General features: G+C 36.8%; 1 protein-coding gene, 1 long non-coding RNA gene and 1 other non-coding gene across 5 annotated transcripts; all 3 read left to right on the top strand.

The window, feature by feature from the left end:
- The first annotated feature begins 166 nt into the window (after positions 1 to 166).
- On the top strand, positions 167 to 7,170 carry LOC107604829 (uncharacterized). 3 transcript variants are annotated; one of them, XR_001612405.3, is made up of 4 exons: positions 167 to 692; positions 803 to 896; positions 1,037 to 1,169; positions 3,585 to 7,170. It is a non-coding gene; the product is annotated as an uncharacterized LOC107604829 (long non-coding RNA). The 3 variants fall into 3 exon arrangements; XR_015885710.1 differs by having other exon boundaries at positions 167 to 896; positions 3,585 to 3,682; positions 4,764 to 7,170; XR_001612404.3 differs by having other exon boundaries at positions 167 to 896.
- An 848-nt stretch (positions 7,171 to 8,018) lies between these two features.
- On the top strand, positions 8,019 to 8,706 carry LOC148562578 (uncharacterized). Its single transcript, XM_088490923.1, has 2 exons — positions 8,019 to 8,151; positions 8,465 to 8,706. Exons 1-2 carry the CDS (start codon positions 8,019 to 8,021, stop codon positions 8,704 to 8,706), a joined length of 375 nt encoding a protein of 124 aa, XP_088347049.1.
- A 5,877-nt stretch (positions 8,707 to 14,583) lies between these two features.
- LOC148562577 (small nucleolar RNA R71) lies at positions 14,584 to 14,689 on the top strand. The gene has a single exon (XR_015887501.1). It is a non-coding gene; the product is annotated as a small nucleolar RNA R71 (small nucleolar RNA).
- Positions 14,690 to 19,968: the final 5,279 nt, after the last annotated feature.

Genomic DNA, 19,968 nt, shown 5'->3' with positions numbered 1-19,968 from the left:
AATAAAATCTTACATATTTTAAAAGTAATCTTTATAATATTATATTTAATTTTTAAATTATTATTTTATCTCAAATATCTTATAAAATTATTATATTACTGATTTTACCCTAACTTTAAAGTTTCCAAATAAAACCCTAATTCCATTAATCCCTAAATCAAAACAAGCAAAATATACGCAGAAGGGAAGAAAAGAAACAGGGAAACAGAGAGGGGGAAACGGGAAGAAGAGGAAGGAGAAGAGAGGGACGGGATGGAAGGGAAGGCGCCGGGAAGACCGTCGTCGCCGTCGCCGTCGCCGTCAGGTGAAGGTGGAGGAGTGACTGAGAGAGAGTTGGACGTGAGGAAGGAGAAGAAAGATTGAGAGAGGGAGACGGAGAGCTCGAGAGTCAAGGAAGGGGAGGAAGGCTGCTCCCGTCATCACCGCCGATTCCGCCTAGACCGCCGCCGTCGCCATTGAGGGAGTCACTGCCGCCGAATCCTAACCGCCGCTGCTGTCAGAAGAACGAACCTGGAAGGAGAAGGACGAGGTCCGTTCTCGCACCGTCCTGCTCCGCTGCCGCCGCTGCCGTCGATTGGGGTCACACCGTTGCTGTTGCGCCCTGTTTTCGTTGATAGAGCCACTGTTGAGAGTCTGCCGTCAGAGAAGCATCGTCGGCGTTGCTGCTGCGAACTATTTCAGCTACTGCCCTGGTATTGCTCGGTCACCGCAGCCTCCTTTGTCCCTGTCTCTGAATTCTGTACCATTCACGACCTATTTTGATTATTGTTATTCTTGCTTGCCGCTTCTGCCTCCATCGAAGGGAGTGAGAACGCCGTCGAACAGAATGTGAAAAGGGAGAGGAGTTGTGTTCTTTCGCTGTTGCCGTCGTTGCCGAAACCAAGACAAATTTACCGGTAACTCTGCTATTTCCATTCTTGAATTTGCGCTACTTCCATTTTGTTCCTTAGTCTTTTTCTGTTCTGGTAAGGAAAACCCATGTCTCTGTTTAACACTCCTGCTCTGCCTTCTCTGTTTGCTGATGGAACTATCATAGGAGATAGTGTTGATGATAATAAAGAACTGTTAGAGTTGCTGCTGCTGCTAGTTTGGTTCGAGTCTGTTGCTGCTACAAACTAAAACAAAAGAGGGGTTTGCTGCGCTTAATTATCGAATTTCGGCTAATCGAGGTAGGGGTTTAATTTAAACGATTTTAATTTAAGAATGCCGACAAAGTTTATTGGATAACTGCAAATAGGTATAATAGTTGTGAGTGATTGATTGATTATATGAATGTTGAATTGTGGCTGAGATTGTGATTGGAATGATTGAGATTTTGGTTGGAACTTTGATTGAATTCGTTGATTTTGTGAAATTGATCATGCATGGTTTATGAATTGTTTGATGAGAGATTGTTGTGGATTCTGTATTTTGATGGATTAAATTGAAATTTTTGTTATTAAACTGGTTATATGATTATTGTAATGGACTTAATTGGTGATTGATTGGAGTTGAGTTTAGAGAATATTTGGAGGAATGAATCTTGAAATGTTGAATTGGTTGTTGAGAATCTGAGTTTTGAAATTAAATGGAAACTTTGGAAGTAAATCAGATATTCAACAGTAATCGAAATGATAAGAGAGTAAAAGCTAAGTAAACTAGGATGAAATTCGTTGTTGGAATTTAATTTTGAGAAGTTTGAATTAACTGGAGAATTAGTTGTGATTTTCAAAATTAAACTGAAAAATCTGATTTCCTACATTATCTTTAAATGAAATCGGTAACTTTGAAAAGCTATAACTAATTCTGTGATGATCGGAATTGTGTGAGACCAAGTCTGAATTAAGCTTGGGAATATAAAGAGCTGGACTGGGGAATTTAAGACCTTTTTGTTAAGTATATGATTTATGGTGAATTTTTGAGTTATGGTTGTGGAATCTGATTTTTACTGCAGAATTTTTAGAACAGTAACTTGTTGGCTCTGCTGTGAGTGTTTCGAATTGAATTTTGAAATGGAACCAATTTTAAATGAAACTTTAGTCCTATTATTTTAATTCCGTAAAATTTCAGAACGTTTGGACTTGTAGTTTTAAAGATATGAATTTTTGAAAGATGATGCGTTATGCAGTAAAAGCCAGATTCTGTTTCCTTAAATCAGTAACTTTGAGAGTTTATAACTTTGGATTCTGGATAGATATTGAGATGGAACCAATTGGAGGTGAAATTTAAGTATGTTTAGCATATTTGATTTAAATTTCAGGGCTTTCAATATTTTAATGAGTAAGTTATGGGATTTGGAAGAAGATATGTTCATTAACTTTTAAAACAGAAGTCTGCAGAAAATTACTCAACTTCTAAGTTATATAACTCCTTCATTAAAAACGATATTGATCTGGAACCAATTGGAAAAGAAACCTGGATGAGTAAAATTGAATCACATTAATTTTTAAGGTCTTTGGATTTAACTTGGATTTTATATTGAATTTTGAATATCACATGCTGCTGCTATTTTCTGATTTTAAGACACTGCAGAGCAGTCATGGTTTTGCTTCTATTTCCGAAGTTAGAGTAAGCAAAAAATTATGATTTTTCATTTAATAGAAAGCTTTATCCGAGACGATCGTATGAATATAAAGTTTGTGCAATTCTGAATTCATTTGATATTTTAAAAACAAAATTGAAATTAGGCTGCCAATGTTGTTTTGGTAACTACCCTAGGTATAGGGTTTAAAAATTGATTTTTACACTATTATCAAGTATTTTGAGAATATATTGTTATGGTACTTGCTGATAAAAGGTTGGTGAAATGTTGAGAAAGAGGGAACCCGTATGGGTTGCTAAGTTCTATTTTTAGAGGAGGTTATATTCGAATTTTTATAAAAGTATAAGGTTGTAATTAAAACGAATATTTAAGACTTGTTTAAAGACGATAACTTTGCTGATTCTTTTGAGAAAAGATTATTTGGTTTATGAGGTTGTTGGCAAGGGCGTGGAAAGAAGGTTAACATCCTCTACTGATTTAGTTGGTTGAACTTGCACAAATTACTACCGTAGAGTGATGTTATTGAACCTGTTTTCTGATGCAATCTCTTTTAATGGGAATCAATTGTTTGATTTTTGGTCAGTGTTAAATAGTCAATTATTGTACTTTCTTTTTTCAACGTCTCTTATCAATTATTCAGCTATTTGCTGGCTCATGCTATTTTCGACTCACCCTGTTCTCTTCTGTTGAGAGGAGTTGAAAATGAATCCTGTTTGTTTTTCTTGGTAAAGTTTCTACTTTAATTTCTCATCTTGTTTTCTTCTATTTGATTCTGTTTATCTTGATTAATTTTTTTTGCGTTCAAACAAGAATCACATGATGTTGTGTAGTATAGTGCAGTGCCTTTGATTTTGACTGTTGTTGGATTCTTTATAATTATGAAAATTCTTTTCTTTTCTTTTTTGTTGAATTTCTTGCTACTTCTTTGGTGATCATCTTCTATAAATCTATTTATGGAATTTTTTATCATGGGTTAGTTTGGCTTATAGTTCTATGACCTCATGTATGGACACAAAATTTTCCATTTTTCTATTGATTCGTGTTGCTTTTCCGTAATCTGCAGAACTGATGAGGTAGTCAACACTCAATTGATGGTTTCTCGGTAAATTTTCCAAAAATGGGTCAAGCATTTTTCTCCATATTTCAGCTGGAAATAAAGAGGTTGTTATGACTTATTGGCATTACATTTGCAGTATGTAAATTAAATTATTAGTTTTATTATAGAATTGTAATTTTTTTAATTATAATTATAGCTTGTAAATAATTTATGTAAATCAATAAAAAAATCAATTCTTTTTATACTTTCTTATTTTCTCCCTTTAAAAGCGTGGCTATGTCTCCTATTGGCACACTTTCGAAGTGTAGCTAATACTAACTCAATTAGCACGTTTCTAAAAAAATGTGGTGAAAAGATATCGCTACATTTTTTGCATATTTGGAATGCTTTAAAAGCATAGCAAAAGCCAGTTTTTCTTGTAGTGCGAGATAGTTATCGATTTGTTATTAGTTTAAAAGGAATTTGCGATAGTATTACAATTAATTGACTACAGATTATTTTCTAGCAAATTAGCGACTATTTCATAACTCTACTTTCTCATTTCGAATTGCTTTGGTTTAGCGACAAAATTTCTACAAATTTGATTAAGGATTTTTAAAGGTTAGCTATAGATTTGCTACAAAATGTGACAGATTTGCGATCATATTAGCGGACAACTTGCGACGAGTTAGTTCGGAAAAATTCCTCTCGAATTAGCGTCAACTAATCATTCCATTTTGTCTACGAAGTTAGCTTGCATTTAGTGATGAGTCTGTTGCAGTAGAGTTTGATTAGCGACTATTGTTTAGTCTATTTTTTCTATGGAATTAACTTTTACTTTAGTGATGGATTTGCGACTATCTATTCAGTAGCTAAAAAACTTTTCGATGAATTAGCGACTGTTGTGGTTGCCTCACTGATTTGCGACTTGTAATCAGCGAGGAAAGCATTAGTTGCTAGGCGGTAGCTAATCTGTCACAAATTATATTTTGCGTCGGATTAGCGACGATTTTACGACTCTTTTTGTGGTAGCTAATCGGCCATATTCTTGTGGTAGCTAATCGGCCATATTCTTGAAAATTTTCTCACGTACATGTTGAAGCTTCCATGTAAATGAGACCATTTTTATTTGGCATTAACCCACCCATACTTCATTTATTTTCGTATCTCTATTTCTGGGTTACTTTTCTTCCCTTTTTCTTTCAGGATGGCCACCTGGAAGGGAACAGGAAGACGTTTACATGGGGAAACAAGACAAACAAGTCCATCAGCATAATCCTTGGAGAAAAGCGTCAGTTGGAACAACCTGTCCACCTGCACATCTCAGCATGCACAGAGGACGGTGCAATCTTTAAGTGTGGGGAGGTCGATACCGATCTCCATGAGTTAGTTATTTTCTTCTCAAAACCAATATTTTATTTAGTACATTGTTACATTTGCATATTTCATTGCATGATTATTTTGATTTTATGCATTTAGCTACTGCTTGGTTGAGAAATAATAAGTTTTTTTTTAAGACCTTATTGTTTGAAAAATTTTACTAATTTAAATTAAAAAAAAAATTTATGTTAAAACTTGTTTGGAAGTTGTATTTGGAACATGAATTATAGCTAAAGAACACACAACATGTGAGATTTGAGCTTATTTATATGGTTACATTATTTAACAATAAATTTTTATTCTTGTGTGTTTTCTTCTCTATGATTGTAATCTATATTTTGTTCCAATCTATATGTCCATTATTTAGTGTATTTACATGCTTGCATATGATTGAGGCCATTGTTTGATTTTAGCTCACTTATCCCAAATAAGCCTACCCTTTAAATCACCCTTGTCAGCCACTTTGAGCCTTTTAATCCCCATTTGTTCTGTATTTTACCACATCACTAGCCTTTAGCAGAAAAACAATTAAATATCCCAATTAAATCTTTGGTTAGCTTAAGATAGGGATTGTGCAACAATTAAGTGTGGGAAACTGTGGAAACTTGGGTTAATGAGGGAATGTATCATGTTTCTAATTTTGAATATTGGAAAATTTGGTACCTACTCATGTAAAACAGAAAATTCAAAATTCCATATGCATTAATATGTTATTCTAGTTTTATGTCTCTCTAAAAAAAAAGAGAAAAAGAAAAAGAGAAAAAAAATATATAATATAAATAAATAAATAAGGGGACAAAATTATCCCAATGTTAAGTTAATAAAAGATCAATGCATATGTGATAAAATTAAAGAAAAATTGATACATGAGTATGTAATGCAAAAGTGAAGACTATGGGTAGCTAGGCATGATTCTAGAGTTATATAGAGTATATGTATGTTAGGTGAAAGCTTAAGTTAATTAAAGATTCAATTTATAAAGCTCACTTAGCCATATACATATACCCTTACCCTTACCTTACCCCCATTACAACCTTGAAAAGACCTCATGATGTTTTCATTGGTATATTAAATATTATTGATTGGTTAGGTGAAGAACAAATTTTAGAAAGCATGACTAGAGAAGAGTAGAGTGATTGACCCTAGACACTTGAGAATTAGAGTGATATACACTACCAGTGAGGATTCAATACTTAATTATATGTTCCCTACTTTCATAAGCTGTCTTCTTACAAGTTTGCTTGTCTTTTATTGTATGATTTAGATTAGTGGAATTTGATTTATATTTGTCTTGGAGAACTTATTTACTTTTGACCAAGTAGGTAGAAATATTTTTTGCATTTAGTTGCATTCATATAGATAGGTTGCATTTCATATTAATCTACCATTCCTCTTCATCTTTATAGCTTCTCTTGAGCTTAAGCATGAGGACATGCTAATGTTTAAGTGTGAGGAGGTTGATAAATCACTATTTTATGGTTTATCTTGTGCTTAATAGAGTAGTTTTTATCAACTCTTTACCCACTTATTCATACTATTTGCATGGTTTTACATTTGCCTTCCTAATTATGTGCTTTGATTGAAAACATGCTTCTTTGGCCTTAAGTTCCCTATGTTTAATCCTCTCTTATTACCATTAGATGCCTTGATATGTGTGTTAAGTGATTTCAGAGTTTATAGGGCAGGAATGACTCAGAGGATGGAAAGGAAGCATGCAAAAGTGGAAGGAATACAAGAAGTTGGAGAAATTGCTAAGCTGTCCAGCTTGACCTCTTCGCACTCAAATGGCTATAACTTTAGCTACAGAGGTCCAAATGACGCGGTTCCAATTGCGTTGGAAAGCTAACGTCCGAAGCTTCGATTTGATATATAATATGCCATAGTTGTCCTAACTCTAGGCGACGCGGTCGTGTGATCCACGCGGACGCATCGCAGTGGCGAAAAACCAGCGTGGCAGATTTCATCTCCAGCGATTTCTGGACTGTTTTCGACCCAGTTTGCGGCTCAGAAAACTCAGATTAGAGGCTATAAAGTGGGGGAATGCATCCATACATGAAAAAAGCTCACAATTCACAATTTTAGGAGTAGATGTTTTTAGAGAGAGAGGTTCTCTCCTCTCTCTTAGGATTAAGATTTAGGATTTCTCTTAGTTTTAGGAGTGACTCTCAATCCCAGGTTCAATGTTCTTTTTATTTATTTTCCTAATTTAATTTATGAACTCTTCCATGTTATATTTGATATCTTTATTAGTGCTAATTGAGGTATTTCAGAATTATAATTGCTTTCTTTTATTTATTATATAAATAATTTGAATTTTTCCCTTTTGGCTTTGGTTGAGTCATTGGAGACACTTGAGTTATCAAACTCATTGTTGATTGAAAATTGGAATTCTTCAAGAATTAATTTGGGTTCCAATAACTCTAACTTTTCCCAAGGAAAGACTAGGACTTGAGGAATCAGAATTAATTTATCCACTTAACTTACCTTCATAGTTAGAGGTTAACAAAGTGGGAGAAAAATCCAATTCTCATTACAATTGATAAGGATAACCAGGATAGGACTTCCAGTTCCTCATACCTTGCCAAGAGATTTTATTATTGTTAATTTATTTTACTTGTTATTTAAATATACCTGTGCCCATTGCCCAAACTCCAAAACCCCCAATTTACAAACTCATAACCAATAATAAGAACATACCTCCCTGCAATTCCTTGAGAAGACGACCCGAGGTTTGAATACTTCGGTTATCAATTTATTAAGGGGTTTGTTACTTGTAACAACCAAAACGTTTGTATGAAAGGACTTTTGTTGGTTTAGAAGCTATACCTGCAATGAGGATTTATCTGCAAATTTCTAGACCACGCAAAAGTTCTCTCATCACCCTGCCCGCATGCTTGTTGTGCTATATTCGAGAAAGGGGACAATCCAGAAGATTATTGCAGCAACTTCTATAACCCAGCAGCCTATGTTGCAACTTATGGTAAGTTAGTTTCTCCAATCAATGGAGAAAATATGTGGCCAAAAGTTGAGTGTGATACCATTATACCTCCCATCTTTAGGGTGAAGCCAGGAAGATCACGGATGGTGAGGATCAGTGAACCTGATGAGACCCGTTCTCAGACAAAGCTTAGGAGGACGGGTACATCTGTTACATGTAGCAACTGTGGACAATATGGACATAATAGAAGGCATTGTCTCAATCTAATAGTGTCAGGTATCAAGCAAATCTGAATCTACAAACTGCTGTTTTACTGTTTTCTTTTTGAAATTATAGGGTATTTGAGGTGTTGAGTGGATTAGGTTGTGATAGTATAACATATGGTGTGTGAAAATATATTATGCTATGTTGTAAATTGTTGTTTTATCAATATGGATTGCAAACAGATTATGCTGCCTTATAAATAGATTATAAGAGGAATATAAATTGATTATGCTGTGTTATAAATAAATTGTAAATGGATTATAAATTGATTGAAAAAAGAGTTGAATATTCATGTTGCAATTGGTTGTATTTTACCTGATTTCAGAACCTGGTGTTGCTGCTGCCGCCAACGGAGAAGATCCGGCTGGTGCTGACACTGTGCCTACTGCTGCGCCTGCAGCTGCTGTTGACACTGATCCTGCTGCCGACAACAGATCCGATGTGAATATCCGCAGATCTGAGAGAATAAGGCAAACAGGGGTAAGCAGGGGAAGAGGAAGGGGCAGGGGAAAGGGTAGAGCTGCATCTTCACAACCACTCCCCACCACACTTGCATCTTCATACTAGCTACCCACCACACTTGCTGTTGCTGCCTCTACTCAACCACCTCTCATACTTGCAACTTCAGCTTCTCAGGCTCCAACCACATCCACCGGTGCAGTGGCTCCAACCACAGCCACCTCACAACAAGCCTTATGATACGCGGGAATTTGCCTCTCAACAAATTTTCTTCCGGCAAGTGCACCGGATTGTCGTCAAGTAAAAACTCACTGTAGAGTGAGGTCGAATCCCACAGAGATTGGTAGATTGAGCAATGTTAATTGGAGAATTATGCTTGTTGAGCGAAATCGGAATTGAATTGAGACTTGCAGAAAGTAAAATTGGCGGGAAAATTAAATTGCAAGAAATTAAATGACAGAAACTTAAATTGCTGGAAATAAAGAACAGGAACTTAAATTGCAAGAAATTAAAAGGGAATGGGGATTTAACATGAAATTAAAGAAGCAGATTGTAAATAGAATGGGTAGATCAGAGATGGGGGAATCATTGAGTTTAGGAGATGTATAATTCTCCGGATCAAATTTATTTTCATCTCTTCCGCAATCAATGCATTCATTGATCTCCTTGGCAATCTTAATTGATTGGATCACAATTCCTTGGCTCACCAATCTCTCTAAGCATGAACAATTGCCCAATTCCTTGATTTAAGTACTCATAGAAAGAGATGAAGTTTGGTCACTGATTATACCACACAAATTCATAGATCAAAGTGTTGTAGGATTACATGTCACTATATCCATCCAAATCCTAATCTAATCCAATATGAGAAAGCATTTATAGCATGATCTCCTCATTCCTTTCCAAGGTTCCGAGGAGATCTAATTATGAATAGCTTCTTTCCCAAGATAACTATCCAATTGGATGAAGAACGAAAGCTTTCTAGCAAAATCAAGAGAAAAGAAAGAAGAAGATGAATGAAAATTACTATTGATCTATTGAATTACACAGAGCTCTCTAATCCAATGAAAGGGGTTTAGTTGTTCATAGCTCTCAAAATGAAAATTGAAATTGAAAGATACATTGAAAAGGAAAATTAACAGAAAGTAAAATGTGCAGTAGAAAGTGAAGGTCCGAAAAAATGTCCAAAGCCCCCTCTAACTTAATTTCTAAGCTATTTATACACTCTCTTCCATTGATTTTCAATCTCTGAATTAGGCTTTTGGCCTTGATGGAATTGGGTTAAAAATGGCTCCAATTGGTTTCCCTTGCTGTTGAGAAGAGATTGGTTTGAATTGCAGAGTCTGATGCCTCACGTTGGAGTCAACGTTTGATGGCCAACGTTGACTCAAACGCTCTTCAGAAAAACCAGAGAACTTTACTGTCATTGGCGTTTGACTCAACGTTGAAGGGCTAACATCCCGCTACCCACGCGTACGCGTGGATGCAAAGATTTCATTTTACAGTTTCAAAACAATGTAAGGGACGCTAGACTCAGCGTTGGACCTCCAACGTTCCCTCCAACGTTGGCATTTTCACGCGTGCGCGTACTCCACCTTACGCGTGAGTTGCTTTTTTTCTATCCACGCGTACGCGATACGTCGCTGCAAATTTTTCATTTACAAATTCTGGGCTTTGGCATCGCGGACGTTGAAAGCTAGCGTTTGAGGCAACGTTGGACTCCAACGTTCATTTAGTGACGTATATGCGTGACCCACGCGTACGCGTGGATGGTCAATTTTGCCATTCCACGCATGCGCGTGACTCACGCTTGCGCGTGGATAAAGAAATTTTGCTCTTTCACGCGTACGCGTCGCTTGAAAATCAGTCAGCTCCAGAATTGGTCATTTTATCACAACGTTGGATGTCCAACGCTCCCTCCAACGTGAGCATCAGCAACTTATGCAGAGAATTGCTCTGCTTCTTTTTCAACGTTGCTTCTTCTTCATCTTTTCCATGCTCCTTCTTCAACCTTCCTCCATGCTTTCCTTCACCTATCATCAACCAATAAATGCATCAAAGCCTTGCTAAAGTCATGAGAATTCTTATCATTCTAAGCATACAAGTAATCATAGCATAAATCATCATGAAATTGCATCAAATTACTTATGGTTGAATGAATCTAGGCATACATGAATTTCTACCCAATTTGCTTACTTATAGCTCAAGAAAGTGCATAAAACCTATTAAAATCAAGGAAAAAGGATAGTGAAACTAGCCTAAGATGGCCTGGCATCACAACACCAAACTTAAATCTTGCTTGTCCCTAAGCAAGTACTGAATTATTAAGAAGAAAGAATGAAACAGAAGGGGATGTTCATATCAGCAAAGCATTATTAGTAGCTCATGGGGTTTTATGCAGACAATGCAGTAGTAACTTCTTATTGATCTTTAGGCATAGACTGTCTCCTTTAAGCATCCATTAACATACTGCTATGACCTCTTATTATTCACTCATCCTTGGTAATTGCTTTTCTTTATTTTCTTTTTCTGTAAACTTGTTTCTTACTTGTAGCTTAGTGTCATGTGTAGCAGTAGCTTCTTTAGCTCATTTGTGCTCAACACATATTCACTACAGACACTTGGCTCACAATTCTTCTTAAGACATTGATGCCCAGCACCTCTTTGGGTCACTAAATGCCTTGTAACTAGGTTGCTCTTGATAATGGACTTTCGGTTGATAATCCCGGGTTAGTTAACCCAAATTACCAAGTGTTAAAGCACTCCATAAAACCTAATCATCCAAGCAGATCCTAGTACAAAGACACCACAGGCATATGTCCTAAGGTCCAAGCTATTAATGTCTAGCCTTATTCTTTGCTTTCTTCTATTTTTGTTGCCACTTTTGGCTTTTTTTTTCTTTCTTTCTATTTGTTTTTCTTTTCTCCAAGGACTTTTATTTACTAAGATTCATAGACAGCAAGCTAATTTACACTAAAAGGGAACAATCTATCCTTTTATTCATTATAAGTGAGCTACTACATAATTGCTAAAAAGAAACTGTTCCACTTCTTATTCAAACATTTCTTTTATTGAATTTGAAAAGACTCTGGGGACAAAACAAACATTTAAACTGGTGAAAATAAAAACACACACCTTGGCTAGCATACTTATTGCAAAATTAAACACACAGAATGCAAAGCAACTTAAACTAAAAGTTACTATCAACTAAAGCAAACATGTTCTTTCTTTATTGGATGTGATAAACAAGGAGCAGGTCCACCTTTCATTTTTTATCATGTTTGTCTTTCGATGATAATGCATAGTTTTTCCAAGAGTTTATTGAATTCCTGCAAAAGCTACTGAAAGCTGCTTGTTCCCTAAGCACTTGAGAGATTGTTAGCATGCATGTATATTTGTAGGCTTTTAAACTTAGATTGGTGTGTGAACACCAAACTTAGTTTCTTGCCTAATGCAGCAAATTGAGTCTTATGTAGAAAACATAAAGTACTTTTATTAGGAAAGTAAACTGTGAACTAGAAAACAACTATGAACTAGATAGCAAACTAGAACTAGGAAACAAACAACTTTTGAGTAATTTCTCTGATCGTTTGGAGCTGACAACTAATTATGCTGGGGTGCATTGTGTCCTTCATGCAATCCATGGTGGAACACCAAACTTAGAATTACACATTCACCCTTAGATTTCTTTGGTGTGCAACACCAAACTTAGCTCCTTGCAATACAGAGAATTTACTTAACTCTTATTGACAAGCTATGAAAAGAGAATTACCTTTGGTTGGGTTGCCTCCCAACAAGCGCTCTTTTATCGTCATTAGCTTGACGTTTGATCTTTGTCATGGTGGGTTGTAGTGCCTTAGGTCTTCTCCCCTTACAGTGAAGCGGTCTCTACTTGTTTCCTTGGTTATCTCTACATGCTCTAAAGAGAGGACCTTTCTGATGGTGAACACTTGCGGTAATTGAGATGGAATGATTGGAAGTTGGGGTGGTGTTGGTTGATGGTGGGCTGATATTACCTTGTCTCCAGGGGAGAAACCCTCTGTAGGAATCTTCTTATTTCTCCATTCCCTTGGCAATTTCTTCACAACTCTTTTTTTCTTCTTCCAATAGTTTTCTAGTGATCATTGTGTCAGGGGCTTCCTCATTAACTCTTTTTTGAGTTCTCTTAGTTGCTGTATCTCTTGAACTTCTTGCTTGTTCACCAAAGACTGTTTCAATGGTTTAGCTGCTGATTTAATGTTACTTCCCTTTGTGCACATGTTGCTGTGATCATTCTTTGACTCCTTAGGTTCTGGCTCAGACTCATATGTAGGTTTGAACACATGAAAGGTGAGGTATTCATCATGTATTCTTAGGATTAACTCTCTTTGTTCCACATCTATCAGGGCTCTAGCAGTGGCTAGGAATGGTCTTCCCAGAATAATAGGATGAATGTAACTTTCTTCCATGTCCATAACAACAAAGTCAGTGGGGAGGAAGTAGTTTTCTACTTTCACCAATACATTTTTAACTACTCCTTCAACCTTCTTCTGAATTTTATCTGCCAATTGGATGATTACATCCGTGGATCTCAGCTCATTGATTTAAAACTTCTTCATAAATGATAGAGGCATCACATTTATGCTAGCTCCTAAGTCACAGAATCCTCTGTCAATTTTTGTCTCTCCTATGGCACATGAAATATGAAAGCTCCCTGGATCTTTTTTCTTCATGAGTATGTCTTTCTTGATGAGGGCACTACATTCCTTGTTCGTTGTCACTGTTTGTCCCCCTTTTAAGGTTCCTTTCTTGGTCAACAGTTCTTTCATGCACTTCATGTATGTTGGCATCTGTTGGAGAATTTTGATGAAGGGAATGTTGACATTGAGGGATGCAAACATGTCTAGGAATCTTGAATATGACTTGTCTTTCTCACTTCCCTTGAGTCTTTGGGGAAATGGTGCTTGTGGCACAAAGGGCTTGAGGTATTCTTTCTCTATTTGCTCCTTCCTCTGTTCAGGGCTAGCCATTTCTTCTATCTCCCTGACATTCTTCCTTGACTCTTCTTCATCATGCTCTAAGTGTCTGGAGCATTCTTCCTTCAGACCTTCTTCACTGCTTAGATTGATTGACTTGCATTCTTCCCACATTACCTTCTTCATTTCCCCTCTTGGATTTTTCTCTGTATCACTTGGGAAACTATCAGTGGACTTTGGAGCCTATTGTGAAAGATGTTCTACTTGAGATTCGAGATTCTTAAGAACCTTCCCTCGGCTTTTCATACTTCTTCTCACTTCTTCCCAAAATTTTTTCATGTCTTCACACTCTTTGTTAAGGTTTGCAAGCATAGCTTCTAGTTTTTCCATTCTGTCATCTTCATGTGGTGATGCTTGGTTAGAATTGGGGTGTTGAGAGTGGTTGTTATGGCTTTAGTATGGTGGCTGTGAATAAGTGTTTTGTGTGGTCTGATATGGTTTTTGGTTGGAGTTTTGGTGAGTGGAGTTGTTATACTGGTTAGGATTGTGAGGTCTGTGTTCTTGGCCTTGGCTTTGTCGATTCCCCCAGCTAAAGTTTGGGTGGTTCCTCCAACCAGAGTTATATGTTTTAGAGTATGGATCATTTGCTTGCCTAGATGAGTTTCCAAGGTAATTAGCTTCCTCCCAGTTAACTCCTTCTTCTGTCTCAAACTCTTCTTGGGGTGATGGTTGAGTGTGGATAGCTGCAGCCTGAGTCTTCTCTATTTGCTTGGTCAATTTAGCTAGTTGCTTGGTGATCATCTTATTCTGGGCCAGGATTGCATCCATATGGTTTAATTCCAAGACTCCCCTGTTGTTGCTCCTATCTGAGGCATAAAAATACTCATTGTCAGCCACTGTCTCTATAACATCAATGGCTTCTTCAATGGTCTTCTTCTTATTGAGGGAACCTCCAGATGAGTGGTCTACAGCCTTCCTTGATTTACAATTCAGCCCTTCATAAAAGATGTGGATTTGCACCCACTCATTAAAAATATCAGGGGACATTTCTTTGTCAAGTCTTTGAATCTCTCCCAGGCTTCATAAAGAGTTTCACCATCCTGCTGTCTGAATGTCTGCACTTCGGTTCTTAGCCTATTTACTCTTTGTAGAGGGTAGAACCTTGTTAAGAATCTGTTCATTACATCTTCCCAGGTGGTCAAGCTTTCCTTGGGGAATGATTCTAGCCATTTTGATGCTTTGTCCTTCAAAGAGAATGGAAACAGTAGCAATCTATAGGTGTCAGGATGAACACCATTAGATTTAACCGTGTCACATATCCTTTGGAATTTAGTGAGATGCTTATTAGGATCCTCTTGTGCACTTCCTCCGAAAGAACAGTTGTTCTGGATAAGAGTTATGAGTTGAGGCTTCAATTCAAAATTATTAGCATGGATAGTTGGCCTTTGAATGCTACTACCACAATTTCCTGGATTTGGATTGATGTATGATCTCAGAACTCTCCTCTCTTGTCCAGCAGGGTTAGCTCCACCTCTTCTGGCATGATTGTTCACCTCTCCTTCATGATGGTTTTTCATATCATCCTCCATGGTTATATCAAAGTATTCCTCCTCTTCTTCTGCACCAATAACTCTTTTTCCTCTTACTTCCCTCCTTAATCTCAAGAAGGTTCTTTCCAGTTTACTATCGAATGAGGTTGAGGTTTCCTTTCTCCTACTTGTCATACAATGAACAAGTACAAGAAACAGCAAGTGTAGAGTCTACTAAAATAGAGTATAGTTAGCTTGGTTAGAGCAATTTATCAAATAGTTAGTAGGTTAGCTTGCTGGAAAGTAAAGAAAATGAAGACGTTAAAGAGAAATAAAAAAAATTGCAGAGAACAAAAATGAACAACTGAAAGTAAATTTGAATTAATCAAACAAAAATAAAAGTGCTCAATCTAGTTATCCTTCAATTTAGTAATTGTCAATACAAAACCAATCCCCGGCAATGGCGCCATAAGCTTGATACGCGGGAATTTGCCTCTCAACAAATTTCCTTCCGGCAAGTGCACCGGATTGTCGTCAAGTAAAAACTCACTGTAGAGTGAGGTCGAATCCCACAGGGATTGGTAGATTGAGCAATGTTAATTGGAGAATTATGCTAGTTGAGCGAAATCGGAATTGAATTGAGACTTGCAGAAAGTAAAATTGGCGGGAAACTTAAATTGCAAGAAATTAAATGACAGAAACATAAATTGCTGGAAATGAAGAACAGGAACTTAAATTGCAAGAAATTAAAAGGGAATGGGGATTTAACATGAAATTAAAGAAGTAGATTGTAAATAGAATGGGTAGATCAGAGATGGGGAAATCATTGGGTTTAGGAGATGTATAATTCTCCGGATCAAATTCATTTTCATCCCTTCCGCAATCAATGCATTCATTGATCTCCTTGGCAATCTTAATTGATTGGATCCCAATACCTTGGCTCACCAATCTCTCTAAGCATGAACAATTGTCCAATTCCTTGATTTAAGTACTCATGGGAAAAGATGAAGTTTGGTCACTGATTATACCACACAAATTCATAGATCAAAGTGTTGGTAGGATTACATGTCACTATATCCATCCAAACTCCAATCTAATCCAATGTGAGAAAGCATTTCTAGCATGATCTCCTTATTCCTCTTCCAAGGTTCCGAGGAGATCCAATTATGAATAGCTTCTTTCCCGAGATAACTATCCAATTGGATGAAGAACGAAAGCTTTTTAGCAAAATCAATAGAAAAGAAAGAAGAAGATGAATGAAAATTACTATTGATCCATTGAATTACACAGAGCTCCCTAACCTAATGAAAGGGGTTTAGTTGTTCATAGCTCTCAAAATAGAAATTGGAATTGAAAAATACATTGCAAAGGAAACTTAACAGAAAGTAAAATGTGCAGTAGAAAGTGAAGGTCCGAAAAAATGTCCAAAGCCCCCTCTAACTTAAATTCTAAGCTATTTATACACTCTCTTCCATTGATCTTCAATCTCTGAATTGGGCTTTTGGCCTTGATGGAATTGGGTTGAAAATGGCTCCAATTAGTTTCCCTTGCTGTTGAGAAGAGATTGGTTTGAATTGTAGAGTCTGATGCCTCACATTGGAGTCAACGTTTGATGGCCAACGTTGACTCAAACGCTCTTCAGAAAAACCAGAAAACTTTGCTGTCATTGGCGTTTGACTCAACGTTGGAGGGCCAATGTCCCACTACCCACGCGTACGCGTGGATGCAAAGATTTCATTTTACAGTTTCAAAACAATGCAGGGGATGTTGGACTCAGTGTTGGACCTCCAACGTTGGCATTTTCACGCGTGCGCGTACTCCACGCTTACGCGTGAGTTGCTTTTTTTCTATCCACGTGTACGCGTCGATGCAAAATTTTCATTTCCAAATTCTAGGCTTTGGCATCGCGGGCGTTGGAAGCTAGCGTTTGAGGCAACGTTAGACTCCAACGTTCGTTTAGTGACGCGTACGCGTGACCCACGCATACGCATGGATGGTCAATTTTTCCATTCCATGCGTGCGCGTGACTCACGCTTGCGCGTGGATAAAGAAATTTTGCTCTTTCACGCGTACGCGTCGCTTGAAAATCATTCAGCTCCATAATTGGTCATTTTATCACAACGTTGGGGGTAACGTTGGATGTCCAACGCTCCCTCCAATGTGAGCATCAGCAACTTATGCAGAGAATTGCTCTTCTTCTCTTTCAACGTTTGAGGCAATGTTGGTGGTCCAACTTGGCCACCAACATTGCTTCCTCTTCATCTTTTCCATGCTCCTTCTTCAACCTTCCTCTATGCTTTCCTTCACCTATCATCAACCAATAAATGCATCAAAGCCTTGCTAAAGTCATGAGAATTCTTATCATTCTAAGCATACAAGTAATCATAGCATAAATCATCATGAAATTGCATCAAATTACTCATGGTTGAATGAATCTAGGCATACATGAATTTCTACCCAATTTGCTTACTTATAGCTCAAGAAAGTGCATAAAACCTATTAAAATAAAGGAAAAAGGATAGTAAAACTAGCCTAAGATACCCTGGCATCACCTTACCTCTTGAAGGGCCAGCCTCCCAGCCTCTCCTAGTTGTGGCAAGTGCAAAATTTCAGCAAGCACCTAGAGCATCTTCTCAACCTTTACCAAAGACAAAGGTGTTTGGTGTGAGGAGAAGTGGGTGGCTAAAGTTAGGAGTGAGAAAGCTAAAATGGGCACCTAGTCTACATATAGACCTAAGTGATGACTGAAGTCTCTTTAAATTTATAGTTAGGGTTGTTGGGGTTGCTATTAAATAGTATATCTTGTAATGAATTGTGTCTCTGTGGCCACTGTTTATTATGTAGATAGGACCACTATTTTGATATTTTGGAATCAGGTTGGACCACTTTTAATTGTTGCACTTCTTGGACCTTTATTTTGGATTAGGTATGTGGCATATTATATGACCACTTATGTTATGATATTTTGTGTAAGTATGGTTTACAGGAACACTTATTTAATAAAAATATATATAGCATATTTTTTGGCCACTTTTTGCTGCAAATTGTTGTCAATTGTGGAAATTTAAATATTCACATTGATAAGGTTGCTTCCCAACTATCATTTGTTATACACAAAAAATACATCAAAGTGCAAAATTCATTCAAACTAAACATAATCAACGTTAATTGGATTGAAGCCATAGAATCTCTTACATTACAATTTCATAGCACAGATAACTCTAAACTCTTGCAAACCACATTCCAATTATTAAGACTAGCAAAAACATAAATAGCATATATTGCATTTTACATTGAATTTTCATATTGTCATCCAATCTCCCAACTTGTTCTTGGAGAATATTCAACTCATCACATAATCTAACCTCACCAGCATCTATTTCTCTAGCTTCAACAATTAATCTCTCCATCTCTACGTTTAGCCTCTTTATCTTTCTTTCTTGTGCATCCAATTTCTACATTTCAGCTTCCAACTTAGCAGAATTTTGTGTTCCAACAACTCTAACAGCAGCAGCAGACACGTTACTTCTTGCACCAGCTTCATCAACCCACTCAAAAAATTTGCATCTTCTATTAGGGCAAGAAATAAATCTTCTATTAGGATTTTTTGTTGTTTCTGAAATTTGAAGACTCAGAGTGTCACCACAAAAATAGTAAACTCGCCTTTCCTTTTCCTTTGACCACCCATTCTTTGCACCATCATCAACCTCAATCCAATCAAAATCATCAATCCACTCAAAAAAGTTACATTTTGGTATCTTCCCATAAGTAACATACCTCCTACCATGGTCAGAAACGGTTGAGGAACGGTGGACGGTTACTGCCTCTCCACAGAAACACAGGTGTCTTCTTTCCTTTGGGTTGGAGCTCCTGGAAACACAGCTTTCCGAAGAGAGAATGAATGAGGTTCCTTGACTTTGAGGCATAAATTTGGGGAATATGAAAACTGAAAATGGAAAAGGGAGAAGAAGAGAAACCTCAGATCGTTCAAAGAGAGTGTTTATAGAGAGAAGACAGGGGTAAATAAGTCATTTCACAACTCACTAACATTTTTTGAATGTTAAACGTTAACAGGGACTTATTGAAAAAAAATTAAGGTACAGGGACCCAATTGAAAAGAAAAAAAAGTATAGGAACCTAATTGAAAATTTGGTAAAACTTTATTGGCATATTCTTTAAAATTGTTATACTCTTGATTAACAATTTAGTCTCACTCTAATAATTTTATTAGAGTTTTTTTTAATAATAAAAAAATATTTATACGATCAATGTTATAAAACTATAATAATTCTAAACAAAAATATCTATTTCAATTAATTAATTTTAATGAATGGCTAACTCTAAATATTTTTTATAGATAGTTTATAATAATGATATTTTAGCATAAGTTTATAAATTTATTATGAGATTCATTTTAATTTTAAAATTTAGGGTGCTTCAGTCGAAACAGATTAGCTACATGATGGTTCTTTCTAAGATTCTAATGACATGCTTTAGTGAGGCCAGCTTTAGATATGCAACGGAATTCAAAGACTTCTTTTTTGATAACACCCTAATTTATGTCTTTGTAAAGAAATAATATTCGAAAACACACATATTTCTCCTATAGGGAAGAGGAGAGGAGAGAATGTATCATCACACTCTAGGATGTGACCTATCATCTAGACCAAGGTTCTGAAAACCAGACCAGACCGGCCGGTCGAACCGGTTTAACCGGGAACCGGTGATGCAAGCAGTCCGGTCCTCTCTTTATAACCGCTCACAAGAAAACTGCCAAAAAACCATTGAATTGGTCGAGAATTGGCCGGTTGGACCGGACCGATAACCGGCCGGTTCGGATAAAACGACATCATTTTTTAATTTGCAAAAAAAAAAAGGAAACGGAT

This window comes from Arachis ipaensis, chromosome B6 (genome assembly GCF_059453495.1).
Source record: "Arachis ipaensis isolate K30076 ecotype BB chromosome B6, ASM5945349v1, whole genome shotgun sequence".
Classification (NCBI taxonomy): Eukaryota; Viridiplantae; Streptophyta; class Magnoliopsida; order Fabales; family Fabaceae; genus Arachis; species Arachis ipaensis.
This window is presented reverse-complemented; position numbering and strand designations above follow the sequence as displayed.

Excerpts from the sequence above, each read along its gene's own strand:
- LOC148562578 (XM_088490923.1), top strand. The coding sequence starts at position 8,019 with ATGGTGAGGATCAGTGAACCTGATGAGACCCGTTCTCAGACAAAGCTT. Across the intron at positions 8,152-8,464 it reads TCTCAATCTAATAGTGTCAG|AACCTGGTGTTGCTGCTGCC; the intron begins GTATCAAGCAAA and ends ACCTGATTTCAG.